Below are 18989 nucleotides of genomic sequence, written 5' to 3' on the forward strand. Positions count from 1 at the left end.
CTCCTTTGCAGACATGTTGGGGATGGGGCTTTCCACTCAAATGGACAGATGGCGTTTTTAAATATTTAGGACTATTCATGTCAATAAATCCAGTTGATCTTTATTAACTTACTTTCAATCGTCTTCTAGTCCATATTAAAGGGAGATTTCATTTGTGGCAGGGCCTGCCCCTTTCGCTGGTGAGAAGAATAAATCTATATAAAATGCAGATTTTTCCTCATTGGTTATATGTACTTCAACAATTACCCCTCAAATTGTTGAAGAGAGATCTTACATGACTGGATTCTTTGACTGTGAAATTTGGCAGGGAAAGAAACCTTGTATTCCCCTAGCGTGCTTGAAACATGACTGGGGACAAGGCAGCCTAGCATTACTGGATTTACCAGAATATAATTTTGCCAGTCTTTTACATATCTTATGTGATTGGCTCTATAGTAAATCTGATTGCTTAAATTTAGAGGAAGATAGATCACAAGTAGCACCATTAGATCTAAAATATGTGTTGCATGCTCCTCCAACGAAATTATCCAGAAGGATGGCAAGCTGTGTTTTGATTGCCCCCATTAGAAGGGCTTGGAAATGTATGACTACCCTGTATCAGCAGTCTTCACAATGTTCATAGCTGATACCCCTCGAGGAGAATTTGGACTTTGTACCTGGAAGTCACTCTAAAGACTTTGGGAAATGGAAAGAGAGTGGAATTACACAACTATATCATTGTTTATCTGAGGATGGTAGGTATATTGCTTTCCTTTTCTTCCTTGAAGGACACGTACGGATTGTCACACACTAGTTATTGTTCTTACTTCCAGTTGAAACATTACACTGCCTCCTTGTTGAGACAAGATCTGAATTATGCATTTTTAGATGCTATAGAAGTCCTTTTTTGTCAAGGATATTTCAAGAGATCTTTATCCTGACTGCGAAAACCGCTGCAGCAGCAGGCTCCTGAAGTTAGTCTGGTAATTGTAGCTAATCGTTGGTCACAAGATGGTGGACTTATTACGGACCCCATACTACGATCCAGCTTTTGTCACCTTAAAGAGCTGTCTGGCAATGTTTCTTTGCGTGAACTTCATCACAAGTTCTTGAGGCGTGCATCTCTCTCTCAAGTTCAAGCCTACCAAGCTGGCATAGCAGATTCAGACTTGTGTGTGTATTGCAAATTGGATGCCGATACCTTATTCCATGTTTTTTGGTCGTGTCTAAAATCCCAACACTTTTGGGCTTGACTGACAGACTATGTATCCAACCTTCTGTATTATCCGACTCCAATGAACCCAGAGGTCGTTCTCTTTGAACATTTTCCTCCATTGACCTTTAAAAATAAAGGAGATGCTTTTTTCTTTAGAAAAGCCAGTCTTCTGGGTAAAAAGGCTATTTTGTTGACATGGAGAGAACCCAAAGGTCCATCTTTTTGGCAGTGGTGAAATCTATTAAATGATATATTATAAATGGACCGCAGAATATCATTAATGTCTTTTAAGAGTCAAAGATCTTTTCTGGCAACATGGAACTCTTATAAGAACATAAGAAATTGCCATGCTGGGTCAGACCAAGGGTCCATCAAGCCCAGCATCCTGTTTCCAACAGAGGCCAAACCAGGCCACAAGAACCTGGCAATTATCCAAACATTAAGAAGTTCCCATGCTACTGATGCAATTAATAGCAGTGGCTATTCCCTAAGTCAACTTGATTAATAGCCATTAATGGACTTCTCCTCCAAGAACTTATCCAAACCTTTTTTGAACCCAGCTACACTAACTGCACTAACCACATCCTCTGGCAACAAATTCCAGAGCTTTATTGTGCGTTGAGTGAAAAAGAATTTTCTCCGATTAGTCGTAAATGTGCTACTTGCTAACTTCATGGAATGCCCCCTAGTCCTTCTATTATTCGAAAGTGTAAATAACAGAGTCATATCTACTCGTTCAAGACCTCTCATGATCTTAAAGCCCTCTATCATATGCCCCCTCAGTCGTCTCTTCTCCAAGCTGAACAGCCCTAACCTCTTCAGCCTTTCCTCATAGGAGAGCTGTTCCATCCCCTTTATCATTTTGGTTGCCCTTCTCTGTACCTTATCCATCACAACTATATCTTTTTATAGATGCGACGACCAGAACTGTACACAATATTCAAGGTGTGGTCTCACCATGAAGTGATATAGAGGCATTATGACATTTTCCGTTTTATTAACCATTCCCTTCCTAATAATTCCTAACATTCTGTTTGCTTTTTTTGACTGCTGCAGCACAATGAGCAGATGATTTTAAAGTATTATCCACTATGATGCCTAGATCTTTTTCCTGGGTGGTATCTCCTAATATGGAACCTAACGTCATGTAACTACAGCAAGGGTTATTTTTCCCTATATGCAACACCTTGCACTTGTCCACATTAAATTTCATCTGCCATTTGGATGCCCAATCTTCCAGTCTTGCAAGGTCCTCCTGTAATGTATCACAGTCTGCTTGTGATTTAACTACTCTGAATAATTTTGTATCCTCCGCAAATTTGATAACCTCACTTGTCGTATTCCTTTCCAGATCATATATATATATATATATATATATATATATATATATATATATATATATTGAAAAGCACCGGTCCAAGTACAGATCCTTGGGGCACTCCACTGTTTACCCTTTTCCACTGAGAAAATTGACCATTTAATCCTACTCTCTGCTTCCTGTCTTTTAACCAGTTTGTAATCCATGAAAGGACATCGCCTCCTATCCCATGACTTTTTAGTTTTGTAGAAGCCTCTCATGAGGGACTTTGTCAAACACCTTCTGAAAATCCAAATACACTACATCTACTGGTTCACCTTTATCCACATGTTTATTAACCCCTTCAAAAAAATAAAGCAGATTTGTTAGGCAAGACTTTCCTTGGGTAAATCCATGTTGACTGTGTTCCATTAAATCATGTCTTTCTATATGCTCTATGATTTTGATCTTCAGAATAGTTTCCACTATTTTTCCCAGCACTGAAGTCAGGCTCACTGGTCTATAGCTACCCGGATCGCCCCTGGAGCCTTTTTTAAATATTGGGGTTACATTGGCCACCCTCCAGTCTTCAGGTAGAATGGATGATTTTAATGATAGGTTACAAATTTTAACTAATAGATCAGAAATTTCATTTTTTAGTTCCTTCAGTACCCTAGGATGCATACCATCCGGTCCAGGTGATTTGCTACTCTTTAGTTTGTCAATCTGGCCTACTACATCTTCCAGGTTCACAGTGATTTCGTTCAGTTCGTCTGACTCATCACCCCTGAAAACCATCTCCGGAACTGGTATCTCCCCAACATCCTCATTAGTAAACACGGAAGCAAAGAATTCATTTATTCTTTCTGCAATGGCCTTATCTTCCCTAAGAACCCCTTTAACCCCTCTGTCATCTAATGGTCCAACCGACTCCCTCACAGGTTTCTTGCTTTGGATATATTTTAAAAAGTTTTTATTATGAGTTTTTGCCTCTATGGCCAACTTCATTTCAAATTCTCTCTTCACCTGTCTTATCAAGGTTTTACACTTAGCTTGACAATGCTTATGTTTTATCCTATTTTCTTCAGATGGATCCTTCTTCCAATTTTTGAAGGATTTTTTTTGGCTAAAATAGCCTCTTTCACCTCACCTTTTAACCATGACGGTAATCGTTTTGCCTTCCTTCCACCTTTCTTAATGTGTGGAATACATATGGACTGCGCCTCTAGGATTGTATTTTTAAACAATGTCCAAGCCTGTTGAACACTTAACCTTTGCAGCTGCACCTTTCATTTTTTTTCTATTTTCCTCATTTTATCAAAGTTTCCCTTTTGAAAGTTTAGTGTTAGGGCTGCAGATTTATTGTCCCCCTTCCAGTTATTAGTTTAAATTTGATCATGTTATGATCACTGTTGCCAAGTGGCCCCACCACCGTTACCTCTCACCAAATCCTGCATTCCACTAAGAATTAAATCTAAAATAGCTCCCTCTCTTGTTGGTTCCTGAACCAATTGCTCCATGAAGCAATCATTTATTACATCCAGGAACTTTATGTCTCTAGCAAATCCTGATGTTACTTTTACCCAGTCAATATTGGGGTAATTGAAATCTAGCACAGGAAATGTGGAACCCAAAAAACAATTTCAAAAATTGGCCTAAGAAGGTGTCAGCAAGCCTTGACGTTATGTGTCACTCTCAAGCAGACACTAACCGGTCTTATCAATCATTCACCTTCATCATAATTTTAATGCAACAAACTTTTTTTCTTTTTTCAATTATTATTAAAAATGTCCTCCATTCTTGATAAGCAAATGACTCTTTCAAATAACATTAATATGAAAAGCCCTACACGGGCCGGTGTTTCGCTGGGTAAGCTTCCTCAGGGGCACATAACACTTCAATTGTAGAGCCACAATTCTAAAAAGAGAATAAGTAAAGAGAAATCGCCCGATTGTATCTGGCTGTGACTCAGTTTTGGAACCACTGTCCCGTTTTGTAGATCATTTTTTGGCACCATTTATTCCGTCCATGCCTTCCTTTATTAGAGATTCTGCAGATATGATTACTTTTTTGGAACAACTCGAGGTTGATACCACCGATCTACAAATGGCTACTTTAGATGTTGAGGCCCTTTATACATCTATCCCTCAGGACGAGGCCATTGAGATTGCAGAAATATTTTTTGAACAACGACCACGCCCCCATCGAATCCCTAGTGATTTTTTGGTGAAACTGTTACAAATAGCCTTAAAGAAGAATTTTTTCGCTTTTAATCAAGAGTTTTTTCTCCAGACGTGTGGTACTGCTATGGGAGCCACCATGGCTCCTGATTTGGCAAACCTGTATATGCATTTTTTTGAAGAGAAATGGCTTCAAGATCATCCCTTCAAAAGTCAGCTTTTTGTGTGGAAGCGGTACATTGACGACGTCTTTGTACTGTGGAAAGGCGACAAAGATCTTTTTGGATCATTTTTATGCTGGCTTAATACCTTAAATTGTCATCTGAAATTTACTGCCACCATTGAGACTATTTCCATAACGTTTTTGGATATATGGATCACTATGACTGATGGAAAATTCATGACATCCCTTTTTCGAAAATCAGTTAGTTCGAACACCTATCTACATTACTCCAGTGCACACCCGAGAAATTTTAAACAGAACTTGCCTGTGAGTCAATTTATCCGTCTGAGAAGGATTTGTACTACTATGTCCGATTTTGAGGTACAATCGAAACTTTTGTGTGAACGCTTCTCAGCTAGAGGATATCCGCGCTCCAGTATCCGAAGAGCTTACTTACGCGCAAAGTACTCACATCGCGAGTGGCTTTTTCTTCCCCGATCCAATGAAGAATCCTCACGCCATACATGTATTCTGCCATATTCTTCGGTTGCTTTTAAAATTCGTCAATCTATTCTACAAAATTGGCATGTGCTACAAACTAATGCGATTTTTCATGCTCCTCCACGAATTACTTTTTCCCGTGCCATGAATTTAAAAATTTTTTTGGTGAAATCGGACAGTTCTATGATGTCACATACATCACACAGGTTATCAGGTTCACACAAGCCTTGTAATAATTGCTCCGTTTGTTCATCTTCTATGACAATCTCAGATCAATTTACTGTACCCTCTGGTTATAAAATATTTTTGCGACACCATACCACTTGTGCATCTATCATGGTGATATATTTGATACAATGTCCTTGTTCCCTCATTTATATTGGCAAGACGAAACGCCTATTGAAGACGAGGATGATAGAACATCGCAGCAATATTAGAACCGCTAGAGTCAATGAACCCTTAGTTTCTCACTGTACTGAGATTGGACATACTTTTGATGATTTACGATTCTGTGCCATTGAACACATTCCCGTACACTGGCGGGGAGGCAATCGGGAACGTATGTTATTGCAGTCTGAACAGCGGTGGATTTATCGTTTGAAAACTGTTCACCCATCAGGATTAAACACTGAGCTGGACTTACATGTTTTTTTAGGTTGAATTCTAGGTTGTTTTCCAAATCATGATTGATAGATTGCCCAACACCGATTCATGATTGATGGCTGACGTCACTTAAATTACGATCATCTGACAGATGTTTCAAATTCATGATTGAGGGTTGACATCATTTAAAGGAACGCTAGCCTCAGTTCGGGTTCCTCCATTTTCTTCCTTCCAAGATGGTTGAGACGTCTGGTCCCGTCTGAAATGGTAGCCGTGGTGTCATGAGATAAGTATTGAATTCACCTCTTATTTTATTTGACGTGCGATTTCTCTTTACTTATTCTCTTTTTAGAATTGTGGCTCTACAATTGAAGTGTTATGTGCCCCTGAGGAAGCTTACCCAGCGAAACACCGGCCCGTGTAGGGCTTTTCATATTAATGTTATTTGAAAGAGTCATTTGCTTATCAAGAATGGAGGACATTTTTAATAATAATTGAAAAAAGAAAAAAAGTTTGTTGCATTAAAATTATGATGAAGGTGAATGATTGATAAGACCGGTTAGTGTCTGCTTGAGAGTGACACATAACGTCAAGGCTTGCTGACACCTTCTTAGGCCAATTTTTGAAATTGTTTTTTGGGTTCCACATTTCCTGTGCTAGATTATATGTTGTGGTTAACCGCTGACTCCTTTGTGTCAGTAGTGTATCACTGACCTCGAGTCATGGAGACCGAACCGGTTGTTCCTCTCAAGACATTGAGCTTCTCTGAAGCCGAGCTACAGGCGTTGTTACAGCAGCCATCTTCCTTTACTACAGCCGCCAGTTCAGCCTCACCTGATTTGCAATGGTTCACCTTGCAAAAATTACTACGCCGCTCTATTCGGACTACTGCACATGCTGAGACTTTATTAGAATATTGTCGGATCCAACGGATTCCTCGGGGCCTGCGAATGATCAAGGCTCCCCACTTATACAAAGAAGACACAGATTTTGTTTCCGATTGGAATGCTGTACTTAATAAGTGCAGCCTTGACTTAATGATTCTAATCATTAAGAAATCACAAGCTTCAGAGATATTGATTCGTGAAGAAATTGAATTGACTAAAACAATGTTGATTTCTTCGGTTGACCAAGAGCAATTCACAGCGCAGATGAAGTCTACTGAAGAATTGATGGATAAGTTCCGTTCCGATCTGCGCAAGTTTAAATATGAAAAATTATGTCGGGACGAACGCGACTACACCAAAGGGTTTGTTTACCCGTGGATGACACAAGAATATATTGCCAAAGTCTCCCGACATGTTACTTTTGATTCAAGTGGCGAAGAACTGTCTTCTGGTGACGATGAGATGCGCTCTCGCCCCCCGCGTTCTGAATCAAATACCTCATCAGCATCTTTTTTAGGACCATCCTCCCGCGGCACCCGCCGACCATATCGCAATCGGTACAATCGATATCAACCAAGCGGACGTTCAGAGACCTACGAACCGCGAGTGACACGATCACAGCGAGAAAAGAATCCTTGATTTTGAATCTATCTTCCAAAACGTTATCATCAATTCAGATTCAGGTCCTAGAACGGGGATTATCCTTTGTACCCACTCATCGCGGAGATAAATTCTCCCTGCAGGTGGCTGTGTTTCGTTTTGTTCGGAACCTCAAGATAAAAAACTTTTTTTCTACCCACACACCATCTATAGATGTATCCATCTTGTCCAATCCATCTATGTGGAGCCCACCTGGACCCGAAGATCCAGCAATAAAAGTTTTTTATGACTTGATCTCACAAGATATCTCGGCTTTGGATTTAACTGACTCTACCTTTCAAAATCTATCACGTTTGGAAAAAACTGCTTTACAGGAGTTACAATCAGCGCCAGACCTTATCATAAAACCAGCTGACAAAGGTGGTAAGATAGTTGTACAGAATAGAACTGATTATGAATCTGAAATCATGCGTCAACTTGATGATACACATTACTATCAACGTCTTGAGATGAATCCCACTTCTGAGATACAAGAACTTATATCTGTGGTTGTGCAGTCAGGTGTGAAATCTGGCTTTTTGACTTTGAAAGAAGCCAATTTTCTAACTAAGAAATATCCTCGTGTCCCAGTGTTTTATACACTCCCAAAGATACATAAGAGCATTGATCATCCTCCAGGGCGCCCGATTGTATCTGGCTGCAACTCAGTTTTGGAACCACTGTCCCGTTTTGTAGATCATTTTTTGGCACCATTTATTCCATCCATGCCTTCCTTTATTAGAGATTCTGCAGATATGATTACTTTTTTGGAACAACTCGAGGTTGATACCACCGATCTACAAATGGCTACTTTAGATGTTGAGGCCCTTTATACATCTATCCCTCAGGACGAGGCCATTGAGATTGCAGAAATATTTTTTGAACAACGACCACGCCCCCATCGAATCCCTAGTGATTTTTTGGTGAAACTGTTACAAATAGCCTTAAAGAAGAATTTTTTCGCTTTTAATCAAGAGTTTTTTCTCCAGACGTGTGGTACTGCTATGGGAGCCACCATGGCTCCTGATTTGGCAAACCTGTATATGCATTTTTTTGAAGAGAAATGGCTTCAAGATCATCCCTTCAAAAGTCAGCTTTTTGTGTGGAAGCGGTACATTGACGACGTCTTTGTACTGTGGAAAGGCGACAAAGATCTTTTTGGATCATTTTTATGCTGGCTTAATACCTTAAATTGTCATCTGAAATTTACTGCCACCATTGAGACTATTTCCATAATGTTTTTGGATATATGGATCACTATGACTGATGGAAAATTCATGACATCCCTTTTTCGAAAATCAGTTAGTTCGAACACCTATCTACATTACTCCAGTGCACACCCGAGAAATTTTAAACAGAACTTGCCTGTGAGTCAATTTATCCGTCTGAGAAGGATTTGTACTACTATGTCCGATTTTGAGGTACAATCAAAACTTTTGTGTGAACGCTTCTCAGCTAGAGGATATCCGCGCTCCAGTATCCGAAGAGCTTACTTACGCGCAAAGTACTCACATCGCGAGTGGCTTTTTCTTCCCCGATCCAATGAAGAATCCTCACGCCATACATGTATTCTGCCATATTCTTCGGTTGCTTTTAAAATTCGTCAATCTATTCTACAAAATTGGCATGTGCTACAAACTAATGCGATTTTTCATGCTCCTCCACGAATTACTTTTTCCCGTGCCATGAATTTAAAAAATTTTTTGGTGAAATCGGACAGTTCTATGATGTCACATACATCACACAGGTTATCAGGTTCACACAAGCCTTGTAATAATTGCTCCGTTTGTTCATCTTCTATGACAATCTCAGATCAATTTACTGTACCCTCTGGTTATAAAATATTTTTGCGACACCATACCACTTGTGCATCTATCATGGTGATATATTTGATACAATGTCCTTGTTCCCTCATTTATATTGGCAAGACGAAACGCCTATTGAAGACGAGGATGATAGAACATCGCAGCAATATTAGAACCGCTAGAGTCAATGAACCCTTAGTTTCTCACTGTACTGAGATTGGACATACTTTTGATGATTTACGATTCTGTGCCATTGAACACATTCCCGTACACTGGCGGGGAGGCAATCGGGAACGTATGTTATTGCAGTCTGAACAGCGGTGGATTTATCGTTTGAAAACTGTTCACCCATCAGGATTAAACACTGAGCTGGACTTACATGTTTTTTTAGGTTGAATTCTAGGTTGTTTTCCAAATCATGATTGATAGATTGCCCAACACCGATTCATGATTGATGGCTGACGTCACTTAAATTACGATCATCTGACAGATGTTTCAAATTCATGATTGAGGGTTGACATCATTTAAAGGAACGCTAGCCTCGGTTCGGGTTCCTCCATTTTCTTCCTTCCAAGATGGTTGAGACGTCTGGTCCCGTCATGAGATAAGTATTGAATTCACCTCTTATTTTATTTGACGTGCGATTTCTCTTTACTTATTCTCTTTTTAGAATTGTGGCTCTACAATTGAAGTGTTATGTGCCCCTGAGGAAGCTTACCCAGCGAAACACCGGCCCGTGTAGGGCTTTTCATATTAATGTTATTTGAAAGAGTCATTTGCTTATCAAGAATGGAGGACATTTTTAATAATAATTGAAAAAAGAAAAAAAGTTTGTTGCATTAAAATTATGATGAAGGTGAATGATTGATAAGACCGGTTAGTGTCTGCTTGAGAGTGACACATAACGTCAAGGCTTGCTGACACCTTCTTAGGCCAATTTTTGAAATTGTTTTTTGGGTTCCACATTTCCTGTGCTAGATTATATGTTGTGGTTAACCGCTGACTCCTTTGTGTGAGTAGGGTAATTGAAATCTCCCATTATTATTGCACTGCCAAATTGGTTTGCTTCCCTGATTTCTCTTAGCATGTCATCTGTCTGACCATTTTGTCCAGGTGGATGGTAGTATACTCCTATCACTATACTCTTACCCAACACACATGGGATTTCTACCCATATGGATTCTACTGAGCATTTAGTCTCTTGTATGATCTTTATCCTGTTGGACTCTATACCCTCCTGGACATAAAGTGCCACACCCCCACCAAGTTGATCCTCCCTATCATTGCAATATAATTTGTACCCTGATATAGCACTGTCCCATTGGTTATCCTCCTTCACCAAGTCTCTGTGATGCCAATTATGTCAATCTCATCATTTGCTGCTATACACTCTAACTCTCCCATCTTACTTCTTAGATTTCTGGCATTGGCATACAGACATTTCAACGTGTGTTTTTTGTTTGTTTTAACAACCTACTTTTCCGTTGTTTGGGATAATTCGGAAATCATTAGCTTTGGTGATTTTTTACATGTAGGCATATGGACTATGTTTGCTTTTAATGGAACCTCTCCTGCCCTAACGCTCCTGTTTCATTAGTATCCTTCAAGGATACTTTTCTCCGAACCATGCACTGCTGAGTGGTTGTCGGCTTTCCCCCTTGTTCTAGTTTAAAAGCTGCTCTATCTCCTTTTTGAAAGTTAGTGCCAGCAGCTTAGTTCCTCTCTGGTTAAGGTGGAGCCCATCCTTTCGGAAAAGTCTCCCCTTTCCCCAAAGGTTTCCCCAGTTCCTTACAAAGCTGAATCCCTCTTCCCTGCACCATCGTCTCATCCACGCATTGAAACTCTGGCGCTCTGCCTGCCTCTGGGGACCTGCACGAGGAACAGGAAGCATTTCAGAGAATGCCACCCTGGAGGTTCTGGATTTTAGCTTCCTACCTAATATCCTAAATTTGGCTTCCAGAACCTCTCTCCCACATTTTCCTATGTGGGAGAGAGTTTAATGCTGAACTCTGTAACATGATTGCCTGGACATTCTTGTCATCTATGTCTACCGGGTAATTGGGATTGGATGGGAGGGAGGGGGTATGGGGCTTGTTATATAGTTGCTTATTGTTCTTCGTTGGTTGCAGGGTGTGTAAGAAACCAACACACTTCACCTTGTCTTTGTTAATTTAAAAATAAAAATATATTGAACATAAATATTCTGGCTCACCTTTATCCATATGTTTATTAACCCCCTTCCAAATATGTAGCAGGCAAGACTTCCCTTGTGTAAGTCCATGCTGTGTTCCGTTAAACCATGTCTATGTATATGTTCATGGGATGGGGGGGGGGGTTCAGTGGAGAGAGTAAGATGAATGCTTTTGGGGCTGAGAGAGAGGGGTAGAGAGAGAGGAAGAGGAATACGCCTGGGGCTAGGGCATCTAATATCCTCATACTGATCCTGGGAACCACACACTCCCTATACTGGTAGGATCTAGTTTTAAGAAAATAAAACATTGCTCTCCTAGAATATCAGGTTGCCTGAGAATGTAAAGAGGACTATGCACCAGCAGTGACAACTAACCTAGAGAATGCAGAGGAAAACTGCTAGAAAAAGGACAAGACCAGAACTTTGAAACGTCAACATGATGATAATTATATTTATGGATTTACATAGTGTTTTGTGGGGTTTTTTCCCAATTCTGAACAGAATCCCTGTGCACTTAATTTAGTACTTCAGAAATGCATGCAGTCCCCTCTATGGAAGATAGCTTGTCAACATGTGCCTGCTATTCAGACTGCTTCTGTGCTATGGATTCACACATATGCATTTCAACATGATTGACTTCCTGAGCATTCTATGACTACAAAGTCGTGCATCTGTACATTCTTATGACTGCCATTACTTACTTGACAGCCTGGTGTTGTTGGGTCTCTGCCATACAGTGGAAAGGAGCCTCTTTCTGAATTTTTCCCTACAAATAAAATGAAAGGATTTAAATAAAACTGTTTATTAGTCGATGGAAACCTATAGAAAGTAGAACAAAAATCTAAAACAGCTTTTTTTTTTTTAAATGGGGCACAAAAGAAGAATCTGCCTGCCATTGCAATCCCCCAGATTAAGAGATCTCTTGTAAAGATACTAGGATATCTGAATTTTGTTACCTATATACATTAAATGTATTATTCAGGAGGTGAAAAATCTGTTACTTAAACAGGTTGGTTAGACATCTGCCCGCTGTTGCACTGAAATGCAGCTGTAAGAGTAGATCACTGATGAATCCTAGCAAGTTATCAAACAAAAAAGCAGGAAGAAGCCAGAAGATGACCAGATGACAAATATTACATTATGAGCTGTATAAAATATATTACTCCATGAACTGCACCCAAAATACCCTCAGACCATAGGCTGCACACTTTGCTTGAGACCAAGCAGGCTCCTCAGATAAACCTCACATGCACTATTATTATAAACAGTCTACGTGGTACACAAGTTCCAAATTCATTTTCCTTGTACAGTTCTGTACAATGCTTAATATTACAAAGCAGCAAAAGGAAGCACTGCTGATGACGCGTAGCAAACCAAAGCTAACGCACCAGAATGGGGGATATGCACTGGTAGGTAGGCAGGACAGAGTGACATTGTGGGAAAGACCGGTGTCTGTGAAAGAAAATCTATTTGGAGACAGCCTTTCCTAAAAACAGTGTGCTGTGTGGTAGGACTGCTGCCTACATATTATGTAAGAGCACAAGAGAAGCTACCAAAGAAGCAACATTCAAGATAAACAATCTGAGTCATAATAACTGTTAGCAGCATTTTTCCATTTTATCAATTAGATTTAATAATTAATTACAGCATTCACATCACAGAAAAACAGAGGCTACCCAAGTATGTTCACCTTTGATGTAAACAGCAAACCAAAAGCAGTAAAAATCAAGTATGGGAGGAGGAACTATGTTATTATAATAATCTTATTCTACCCTGATTAAAAACCATCAAGGAGTTCTTACTCAGTAAATGATGGCAGATAAAGACCCAATTTAGAAGGTCAGCAATTATTTGCTGCTGATCTACTTTTTGGGACTTTATTCTATTTTTAGACCCAGTCCATTGTATTTGTCTGGAGTTATTTTTCATTTCTTAGTCATTGGTTTATTTCACAGAAAGGCTGTTGCTTTAATGAGCAAAAAACAAGAATGACCAAAGAAGCACCAAGCACCACTTAAGCAATTATTAGTAGTTAATGCCCAGTCTGGAAGAACCAAGGCAAAATCCTTGCATTTCACCTTGAGCAGTCAACTCAGACAATTAACTTCCAATAATTATCCGGTCCACAGGGGCTACTGCTATTATAAAGCTAATAACATTTGGTTTTAGGGAGTTCTATAAATGTTTTGACTTTCTTTCTTTTTTTTTTCAAAGGAAGCATCTGCCAAGCATGTAGTCAGATCTGATTTTTTTTTTTCGTGGATCCAAGATTAACAGGGGTGAGCAGTAAGCATATAGGTCTGAGCCCTGCTAGTTGTACTCTTATCTATAAATAATGCCTTACAGCTAAATTTTAAATCCCCTGCGCGCGCGTAACCCCCGTTACGAGCACAAGAGCCAGGCCTCTATCAAGAGGTGGTCCCGGAGCTGGGGAGGGGATGGGCAAAGCTGGAGGCCACTGTGCCGGGGGATTGCGTACCGGCAGGCCAGCTCAGGAGCTAGAAGAAATCACTAATCACTAGAAATCACTAGAATAAACATACAAATTAACAGCCACTTACCTAAGCAGAATAAAGGAAATACTAACCAACTTAAAACTCATCCTTAACTTCGACAAGACTGAAATAATCAGATTAGACAGAAAGAACAACTCTCTTCAACTTCCACCACTCAACCTAATGAACCAAAAATACGGTTATATCTCCGGTCAATTATGCCCACAATCTCAGAGTAATAATTGACAAGAAACTCTTTCAAAAACCATATCACAACAAAAATCAAAGACGGATATCATAAACTACTAACACTCTGTCATTTAAAGCCTTTCCTTTCCACCAACGACTTCAGATCAGTCCTTCAATTACTCATTTTCTCTAACCTAGATTACTGTAACTCACTCCTTTTCAACCTACCTTTAAACACTATCCGCCCACTCCAAATCCTACAAAACGCAGCCACAAGAATCCTCACTGGATCTAAAAAACATGACCACATCACTCCAACACTTATCTTACTACACTGGCTACCAATAAAATTCAGGATTGAATACAAATACTATTCATACTACATAAAATCATATATGAAAAACAAGAAAACTGGCTAAGTTCCTCCATAAAACTACATACCACAAACAGAAACCTCAGATCAGCAAATAAAGGACTTCTAAAGACGCCTCCCACTCACTCCAAACAACTCATCTCAACCCAAAAGAGAGCAATCTCTCTAGGAAGCCCGAAACTCTGGAACTCCCTCCCAACAGAACTCAAGAAAACCTAAAAACCTTCAAAAAAAAGATCTAAAAACATGGATGTTCACCAAAGCATACCAACTCACCCAATGAACATAATGCCAACCCCTCCGGTCTAACCTGAAGAAAAATGAAACTCAACACAAGTATATTTTACAACAAAGAATTGAAATGTAAAAAACTGAACAGCAACTAACTTGTATATGTTCTCCCTATTTTAATAACCTTTTAAACATTTTGAAAACCTTGTTATCCTCCTTAACCTTGTAAACCTCATATTTTTGTAAATCGTTATGATGGCGAAACCGAATGACGGTACATAAAACTCAATAAATAAATAAATAAATAGATAGATAGATAAATAAGTTCCGAAATAAAGAAAATAATAAAAGGTAGGACCTTCAAAGGGGTTGGGGAAGAGGGAGGGAGGGTAGGTAAGGGGGTAGGAAAGTTTCCTCCCAGTCTGTTCCTTAATTGGAGTGGACTGGGAGGGAACTTGTTGCCGCACATAAACAGGGCAAATCTCTCCCCCCCCACCCCGTACATGCTGGCCCAGAATTTATAACATGCGCACGTCCATGTGAGCGTGCACGAATTTTTAAAAAAAATTTACCCTCCTGATTTACCCACCCTCCTGATTTACCCACCTGACAATGGATTTCTAAATAATCTGCAAAAGCCATCATGCATCATGAGAGAGACAAAATATTTTAATAATTATTTCAAGCACTAATATTAAAAGTTCCTTATTAATCTGTATTAATTTAAATTGCAGGTTATAAATACAAAAGAAGAATATCATGTAAAAAGCAAAGAACACAAACATCAGATCCAATCATGTAATAAACCAAATCTCTTTCCAGAAAGGCAGAGAACATCAGCACTACAATAATATAGTAATAATCATAATAATTATAAGAACAGGTGCAGAGCAGAACTAGGACAGTTCACATTACAACCCAACATGCAAAAAATATATATTCAAATTCTGGTGTCACCGCAGCAATTCAAAATCTATCCACTGCTGAATATTTTGTGAAGTGACCCAAACCCCTCAGCCAAAAAAAAGACACCTTGAATGTTACCATTCCATACAGTAACAGCACTTAACTCTCAGGATTCAAACAGCAGCAACCTTATTTATGTAAAGGGAGCAATGCAAATATTACACTGGGCTCTAGAACACCAATAAGCCATCAGATTTTTAAACTGGGTTTAAAAAAGGTTTGGATAAGTTCCTGGGGGAGAAGTCTATAAACTGCTATTAATCAAGCTGACTTAGGGAACATTCACTATTACTGGCATTAGTAGCATGGGATCTATTTAATATTTGGGTTCTTGCCAGGTGATTGATACCTGGATTGGGCACTGCTGGAAACAGGATGCTGGGCTTGATGGACCCTTGGTCTGACCCAGAATGGCAACTTATGTTCTTAAATCCCTACAGAGAAACTACACCCTAGCAAAAATACTGCACCTCAGTCACACACAGGCAGAACCCAGCCTGACCCTTATCTAATACAGAAATAAGGGACTACAAATTAAAAACAAACATGCAAACAAAACCAAAACAGAAAGCCCAAAAAACCAAACTGTGAACAGTGGAACAGTAAAAAAAACCAACAAAAGAGCAAAATACAAAAATATAAGAATTGCACATTCTCAAAGAAGGCATATGGCAGTCGCTAAAAACTATATATTATATAAAATCTTTGTTGTCTGATCCTTTTTATAATTTATAATCAGTCAGTCTTGGTCTCTTTTTTCCACTTTCCCCCTGTGAGTCTTTTCCTAATTTCTTTTCTAGGGTCACTTTTCTCTTTCTTCTCACTCCTCCTATCTTCTTTCCTTTCTCTCTCCACACAAGCTCTCACATGTTCTCTCTCTCAAGTTCTCACACATCCCCACACAGGCTCCCACTCGCACATATACACAAACACATACACACATATGCACTCCCACTCACATATGCACACAGAAATCCTCTTCTTCAGCCACCGCAGCATGGGGTCTGTCGCACCCCGCTCCTTCTTTGGGCTCCATGGGATGGGGTTTGCTGCAGCTATTCTGCATGCCCTTCAGCTGTCACAGGGCAGGGGGGGGGGGGGGGTCCATGGTGGCCATCCTGCAGGCTTCTTCTTTCAATGTCAAACAGCCCTAAGCCCCAAGAGGGTAGGCTGTAAGTGGCTATACCACTGCCTCTAATGAACATTTCATTAGAGGCAAACTTCTAAGGGTTAATCCCCAGTGTTCTGCTCAGACTATTTATAATCCAAATGAACATTCCATTTATACAATGCAGTATTGAGTTAAATTCATAATAATTAATGAGAACACGATAAAACTGAACACGGCTAACTCTATGCAATTTAAATTCCATAACAAGAGTAACATTTTAAGGTAACGAATCCTATCACTCTCCCAAATAGCAAGTTATGAAAGTCGTCAATATTCAAAACATTTTGTCCAGCTAAATTCAAGATTCAGGACTTAGCCAGATAAACCCAGAGTTTTCAGTACCCTGCCCTGTCTAGCCCGGTAAATCATTTGGATTTAAAAAAAAAAAAAAAAAAAGCCCAAAAGAGACAGGCGGGAGCGTTCCAAAGCGCTAATACTAAATATCAACATTAACTCTGGTCATCCAGGTAGCTGTAAGAAAAACAAACAAATGACAAAAAATAAACGTGATACTTGCATAGTCCCTCCCCCCTGAAAAAAGCTATTAGCCAAATCCTACCTCCTCATCCCTTAAATGTGGTCCACTAGGCTGAATACTACGTTGCTACAGCTTCCGGCACATTCGTATTAATTTACTTCATTCTGGGCAAAAAGACCAACAATTGGTCCTTTTACCGTCAGCTGGATTTTAAAGGTGTGTGTAAAACAGTCACATCAGAGTACAAAAAAAAAAAAGTTTTAAGATATTTCTGGTGAAGCAATTTGCCTGCAACTGCCATCAGACACAAAGCAAACAAAATACCTAGCATGCAAAATTATTTGCAGTGGCATGAATCATGCTGTTCACATTAACCAGACTCAGCAGTTTTGTTCCTGAAAATGAGAATCACACACTAAATGACAAACAACTTTGCCAAAGTATGCACCATTTCAGAACAAACATTTGTGCAACAGTAAATTGCAGGGCTGGAAAAATTATTAAAGAGAGATGATTTATGGAAGTGAGGTCTGTTTGCGACAACAGTAAAAAGCATGCAAATTGAAATGAGCACATTTTACCTATGGACACAGGGATGTAGACTGAAGGGGGAAAAAAAAGAAAACTGGTTGCAAAGGGGGGCACACGTCTCAGAAGGATTTTCCAGAGGCAAACGGGGGCTTCCTTTTATAAACTGACTCCCCTCCCCCCACCATGTGGGGGAAAGTCTGCACACTATTCACAGCACATAGACCCCGGTGAAGTATGTGCGTTGAGTTTGTGCGCCTGCAAGAAAACGCCACAGGGAGTTGCTCTGTGAAAATCAGCTTTCACCCCCCATGGGTACAGAGCACTGCGGGCAGCAGGGAAAATTGCCTGGGAGGTGCTCAAATCTCATTCCACTGTATTTGTTTTCTGCAAATCCCCAAAGAAGTTAATTCCACTGGGTTCCGAGTTTCCATGTTCATAAAAAGAAACATCTCGAGGGCGCATAAAAATAGACGGCAAAGATGGAGCCGGGACGAGAAAACACATGAGAAAGGTGGAAAGGACCACGCAGATGAGAGAGAATCTCCTGGTACAGGAGGAGTGGGTGGTGTTTCCACTGCCACGTGAATTGTGAGCTTTGCTGCTATTTTAAAATGTTTGCATCTTCTGTTGTGAAGCTGCAGATGACCTCACTCACCTGGTGCTCTTCTAGTGTACTGTAAGCCGCTCTGATCACATTTCATATTAAAAAAAAAAAAGGTGGCTAATAAATCCAAATAAATGAGCGATGCGTCAGCTCAGTCATTATTTTACAATACAGTCCTTAACATGTTAGAGTAGATATAGTCATAACTTAATAATCATGGCAGAACTCTCTAAGCAGTCCTGATGAAGAGCCAGAAAGGAAAACTTGAAATGAGGCGTGAAGACAGAACGAGCTGGATATAGGGTGAGAACGGATAAAAGAAAACCAAGGCAGTTGTGCAGCAAAGATGCCTATTAAGATTAAACAAAATGTTTGCCAACCTTTGGCCTTCTAAGGTGTAAGAGATGAGAAAAGGAAAAATAGATCTGGAAGAGCCAAAAACTGGCCAGAAGTAGATGATGAGAGGTCAGAGAAGAGGGAACACACAGGA

The 18989-nt window shown here is 39.8% G+C and overlaps 1 protein-coding gene across 9 annotated transcripts in view; it reads right to left on the reverse strand.

The window, feature by feature from the left end:
- The window catches only part of TCF12 (transcription factor 12), a 630756-nt gene that overhangs the window by 202098 nt on the left and 409669 nt on the right, over positions 1–18989 (reverse strand). For all 9 annotated transcript variants that reach the window (XM_029575977.1, XM_029575980.1, XM_029575981.1 and 6 more), the window contains one exon: positions 12163–12227. In XM_029575977.1, the coding sequence (XP_029431837.1) occupies positions 12163–12227 (65 nt within the window). The remainder of the gene's footprint in view (positions 1–12162; positions 12228–18989) is intronic.

This window comes from Rhinatrema bivittatum, chromosome 13 (assembly GCF_901001135.1).
Source record: "Rhinatrema bivittatum chromosome 13, aRhiBiv1.1, whole genome shotgun sequence".
NCBI lineage: Eukaryota > Metazoa > Chordata > Amphibia > Gymnophiona > Rhinatrematidae > Rhinatrema > Rhinatrema bivittatum.